Source organism: Coregonus clupeaformis, chromosome 25 (genome assembly GCF_020615455.1).
Source record: "Coregonus clupeaformis isolate EN_2021a chromosome 25, ASM2061545v1, whole genome shotgun sequence".
NCBI classification, from domain to species: Eukaryota; Metazoa; Chordata; class Actinopteri; order Salmoniformes; family Salmonidae; genus Coregonus; species Coregonus clupeaformis.
Genome location: NC_059216.1, coordinates 4,850,725 through 4,856,724, shown reverse-complemented (window position 1 = coordinate 4,856,724; position 6,000 = coordinate 4,850,725). Strand labels below are relative to the sequence as shown.

The 6,000-nt window shown below is 39.9% G+C and overlaps 1 protein-coding gene across 4 annotated transcripts in view; it reads right to left on the bottom strand.

Annotated features, from left to right (window-relative positions):
* Nucleotides 1–2,626: 2,626 nt before the first annotated feature.
* Nucleotides 2,627–6,000, bottom strand: part of LOC121539370 (kinesin light chain 1) — a 48,230-nt gene continuing 44,856 nt past the window's right edge. For all 4 annotated transcript variants that reach the window (XM_045207472.1, XM_041847812.2, XM_041847813.2 and 1 more), the window contains one exon: nucleotides 2,627–5,533. In XM_045207472.1, the coding sequence (XP_045063407.1) occupies nucleotides 5,468–5,533 (66 nt within the window). In that variant the 3' untranslated portion in view covers nucleotides 2,627–5,467. The remainder of the gene's footprint in view (nucleotides 5,534–6,000) is intronic.

The following is a 6,000-nucleotide window of genomic DNA, read 5'->3' as shown; positions in this document are numbered from 1 at the left end:
TAAGACCTTTGCCATTCTGTTGCTTATGAGTTTTGTTCTTATTTGTCGCAATTTATTAAATGTATGAGTCTGTAATCTGCAGGGGACTCTCCAGATTTTCCTGGTTTTAATAGAACTGAAATAACGGTTTGATACATGGAACTCAGAAGCACTGAATTGAGTGACGTGTGTTGTCATTTGAGTAAATAGGGGCTCTACTTTGTCCCAGAATGTCAAATATAATTATATGGGAAAGCTGTCCATACCTGGTGCTTTTCTCCCGGTGAATGTTTTAACAGTGTCTAATATTTATTTTTGGGTGATTTCCATTTTAGTGATTATTTTTTGTCTGCTGATAATTGGTTCAGGGCTGTTGAGTCTAAGAAGGCTGTAGGATCAGTCCAACTGTTGTTTAATTCTGATTTATATTGATTTTCATAGAGGCTTTTGAAATTGTTATTAATAGCGTTGTTATTTCTAATTAAAGCATTTGTATCCTTATCTTTTAAAATTATAACTAGTTTGGCGTGTATTCGTTTTGTGAGGGCTGCTAGGTGTTTACCAGGTTTATTCGACATTAAATAGTATGCTTTATTTGAGTTTAACCTGTAGTTGTTGGCTCTCTTCAAAAGTAAAAGATCATATTCCTGCTTAAATTCAGAAATTGTATTTTCTTCATTACCTTGTAAGTATTTGTTATGGTTTTTTTCTAAGATAGAAATTGTAATTAAAGAAAAAAAAATCACTAACTCAAATTAAACTTTTGGAGTATGAGATTATCATTCCCCTAATGTACGCCTTTAAAGCATCCCAAATTATGTCAGGGGTCGGCTTTTTTAGCTACAAGCTTGGCACACCTGTATTTGGGGAGTTTCTCCCATTCTTCTCTGCAGATCCTCTCAAGCTCTGTCAGGTTTGATGGGGAGCGTCACTGCACAGCTATTTTCAGGTCTCTCCAGAGATGTTAGATCGGGTTCAAGTCTGGGCTCTGGCTGGGCCACTCAAGGACATTAAGAGACTTGTCCCGAAGCCACTCCTGCATTGTCTTGGCTGTGTGCTTAGGGTCATTGCCCTGTTGGAAGGTGAACCTTCGCCCAGTCTGAGGTCCTGAGCGCTCTGGAGCAGGTTTTCATCAAGGATCACTCTGTACTTTGCTCCGTTCATCTTTCCCTCGATCCTGACTAGTCTCGCAGTCCCTGCCACTGAAAAGCATCCCCACAGCATGATGCTGCCACCACCATGCTTCACCGTAGGGATGGTGCCAGGTTTCCTCCAGACATGAAGCTTGGCATTCAGGCCAAAGAGTTCATTCTTGGTTTCATCAGACGAGAGAATCTTGTTTCTCTGGTGCCTTTTGTCAATCTCCAAGCGGGCTGTCATGTGCCTTTTACTGAGGAGTAGCTTCCGTCTGGCCACTCCACCATAAAGGCCTGATTGGTGGAGTGCTGAAGAGATGGTTGTCCTTCTGGAAGGTTCTCTCATCTTCACAGAGGAACTCTGGAGCTCTGTCAGAGTGACCAGCGGGTTCTTGGTCACCTCCCTGACCAAAGCCTTTCTCCCCCGATTGCTCTAGGAAGAGTCTTGGTGGTTCCAAACTTCTTCCATTTAAGAATAATGGAGGCCACTGTTTTCTTGGGGACCTTCAATGCTGCGGAAATGTTTTGGTACCCTTCCCCAGATCTGTGCCTCGACACAATCCTGTCTCTGAGCTCTACGGACAATTCCTTCGACCTCATTGCTTGGTTTTTGCTCTGATATGCGCTGTCAATGTGGGACCTTATATAGACAGGTGCGTGCCTTTCCAAATCATGTCCAATCAAGTTGTAAAAGCATCAAGGATGATCAACGGAAACAGGATGCACCTGAGCTAAATTTTGAGTCTCATAGCAAAGTGTCTGAATACTTATGTAAGTAAGGCATTTCTGTAATTTTTTTTATAAATTTGCTAAAATTTATAAAAACCTGTTTTCGTTTTGTCATTATGCGGTATTTTAGAATAAGGCTGTAATGTAACAAAATGTGGAAAAAGTCAAGGGGTCTGAATAGTTTCCGAATGCACTGTAGAACTTGTGAACAAGTAGGCTAAGCAAACATTTAACAGAACACACAAAAAAACAAAGCAAGTACTTCTTTGTACTTTGAGGCACTGTGTCTTTGTAGGGCATTCAAGCTCCAAGTCCTCTCCTAATGTACCAAAAGTCTGTGGGTTATGTCATTATAAATACATCGGAGAAAGACTGCCACTTAAATACTGTGGTCGGCTTATAATACCTTGTGAATTAAATTAAAGTATAGTGGCTGGTGGGGCTCTACTTGAGGAGCGTGGGTCCACCGAAAGACCGAAGTGAGATGAGTGGAGGCACCACACTTACTTCAGGGAAGCGTCTGATGCCCTCCCAGCCACCTCATCCCAAACCCTCCACCTGCTTTTCAAGACTCATTCAAGATTTTGGATTCCCTAAAACAAGATCCGTTTTGAAAAGTGTATGATGGATTACATATACAGAATTTCAGTCATTGATTTAATGAAAATCCAGTAGGGGGCGCTGAGAGAATGATACTTATCCTGTGTGTATCAACCCTGCCATGCTCTGCTCCGTGATCATGCTCATTTATCAGACCAAGCAATGATAGAGGGACTAAGAAAAACATTTGTATAATTTTATTCATACAATTTATACCATACAATATATTTTTGCAGGACAAACACTTCAAACACCACAGTTCAGGCTAAAGGGATCCAGCCAGCACAGCAGGCATCCTAAGGGAGAGGGGCTGGAAGTTTGGGTAGTTACCAATTGTGGGATCCTATTGCCAGTCTAGCCTAGGACATCCCCAAACAGACACACACTCCAGCCCAACCCCAAACAAAAAAAAGTGCACTTGGACAGTAGAGAGGCTGGTGCATTGACTGTGTCACACTAACAATAGGGTGATGTCATCATGAAGATTTCCCAGCAGTGTTTCACTAGTTCAGGGCGTGTTGTCCTTCTCCATAAGATTCTGTGCACCACCTCAAGTGACTCAGAAGCTGCGTTTACACCGGCAGCCCAATTCTGATATTTGTTTTACTTATTGGTCTTTTGACCAATCAGATCAGCCCAGAAAAATATCTGCTGTGAAAAGATCTGATGTGATTGGCCAAAAGACCAATTTGTGGAAAAAAGGTCAGAATTAGGCTGCCTGCTTAAATGCAGCAATTCTACCACTGCTCATAGGATTACTTGTTTCAAATCATTAACCACACCTGTCTTTGAGCTTAAGAATAGGATTTATACATTTACTTCTTCACCATAATCACTTAGAAAGTGAACTGTTCTGACAGCAAGCAAAATACTAAAGACTTTAAAAAACAGAATTACCAGCCAGGCATTTGAGAGGGATTTCCATGACCTAACAAGAATATGGTCATAACCAAAGGGGCAGGGGATGATGACATTTCAGAAATGGGATCCTATTTTTTCTCAAAACAGTATACTTGAATGCCTCTGATATAAAATCATACATATTATGCTCAATAATTCAATGTCTAGCTATCTGAATTTGTGATTTTGTAAATAAATTGGACACTGTGGCAGCTTTCCAGTAACTCAGAGTGAACATAGAATGATGATTAACAGACAAACTGATCAACAGTGAAATGAGGGCTTCCAACACACATTATAAGCTTACAAGTGTGTGCTTATATCAAGTTCTTTGCACTTGTATAGTAGTATGATCTAATCTGTACATAACAAGGTGAGGCTAAAAGCTTGCAAAAGTTAATGAAATGCTTCATTGTGTGTTATATATTTGTATAGGGAAGCAAAAAGTTAGGTTTTTCTAATGACCAACTGCATTCTGCATATAAAAGCCTATTCCGTTATTGCATGAGACACTAAAACCTTTTTAGCAAACAAACTGCAATAAACAGTAAACTATACCACAGACCTCTGCTTGAAATTCTAAAACAATTTCTGGTTTTCACTGAGCAAATTACTCACTACTCCATGGTTCACTCTGCTCATGACAACTTGCTTGTTTATCATAAAAATAGGTCCTGTTCCTTGGACAGTATAACCGGTCTTGTCAATTTAACCCTAATTAGTGATGTTTCACCCCTCATATTAAGTCATCCTGGTGATGGACTAGGAGAGTCCCTGGTCCTATGCTGTCTGAAGTCAAATGTAACAGTCACCTTCCTTACATAAGAGAACGTTATCACACATCCCCATCAACAGCCCACATTAACAGTCCACCCAACAAGCAACCCAAACCAGTGTCAGGGGTCAGTAGGATCATGTCTGTGGACCTAAAAAAAGGCACACTCCAGAAACGAGCAACCGTTAACTAGAAAGTTTTGAGAACACCACATTTACATTGTTTCACTTTGGTGACAGCAAGTCCTATAATAGAGCAATAAAAACATGTAACTTTTTGTTGGATATTTAATCTAATGAAGTCCAAGTCCTTCAGCTTAATTTCACTCTTTATACATAGTCTTACTCTATCCATCATTCAACATACAGAAACAGATTGGTACAAATTGGTAAACAATGTTTTTACTCTAGATTGTAACAATATTTTTCTGCTATTACTGGAAATTGCATTTGATTTTAACAGGTTCTTGTGTTAAATATCTAGTGCAGTCAGTGTATATCAAAACTAGCCTCTCTAGCCATCTTCTGTTCTGTGACAATCCTGAGAAATCGACCACATATACTTAATGTGCCAACTGAACGATCCTGCCTCATAACTTCACATACATTTGAGCAGTCTCTTCAATTGCAGTAACATCATGAAACTATAGAGGCAGAGCTATCAGTTTCAAGACCTCTGATACCAAGAAATAAGATTCCCCAGATCAGCGTAAGAAATAAAATAAACCATAATTTACACAACCCAAATGTAAACATAAAACTTCATACAACAAGCATAGCTAACACTTCAATAAGAACACACAGGACATCCATTTGGACGTAAAGGGGGTGAGACAGCAGAGTTAAGTACTCTACTAGGACCTCCTGAACTGCTCACATATTCCATTCAAGTGAAAACCAAATTATTTAAGTTATTATTTAGATCTGTGGAGGTAAGGTAGGAAAAAGCAACCACACACACAGAAGAAAAAAAAAGAACATTCTCTCATATGAGCACTCAACCATAAAATATAGGCGCATACTTACTTCCACACACACGCATTTACACTTGATTAGCGTTATACATTTGTCGTTCATTATAACTAATCTCATGTTGCTCAATGATATAAAAAAAAAAGAGAAAACGTTTAAATAAAAACACCCTCTAAGCAAACCAGCGACGAGATCAAAGTGCAATGAGATTGTGAAACCTACGTACTGTAGCCATCTGTACAGTGAGCAGATGGACAGTTGTGTATGGTTTAGGAGGGGGTTGTTTGGTTTAACCTGGGTGGAGGGTGTAGCAGTTACAGGAGACTGACCCCATGACCTCTGTCACCTCTCCACTGGAACATTCTGAGTTCCGACCTTCAATGCGCCAGGTCAGTGTGGCTGGCACTCAGGTCCCGACTCATTCTCAGACGATTATTTCGCTCCTAGAGTAGGCAGCAGAGAGGAAATAGGGTTCAAAATAGGTTGTAGAACTAAAGAGAGAAGAAAAACAGTTAATGTACATGGTCCACAGACAAAACATCCTTCACATTTCCATGGAGAAAAGGTCTGTTTTGCTTGAATATGGAATACACACATGAAGGGTTCATGATTGATTGCTGTTGAAGTATTTGGGGGAATGTGGTATACAATATAAATGAGATGCCAATATGCTGAAATCTGGAGCGCTACTGTATTCTGCAGTCACACCCTTATCATATGGTAGGTTGGCAGAACCAATATCCCACCATGTAGAATGGTACCATGGTCCAGTGATGCATATTCTCAAATATCCCAGTCAGATTTATCTTCGTGAACAATTGATACCAGTCAGTTTATAAAAGGATTAACATTGGAGTCAATTAATGTAGAACGTTGCAAGTAGAATTTTGAATGGTTGCCGTTGATCATC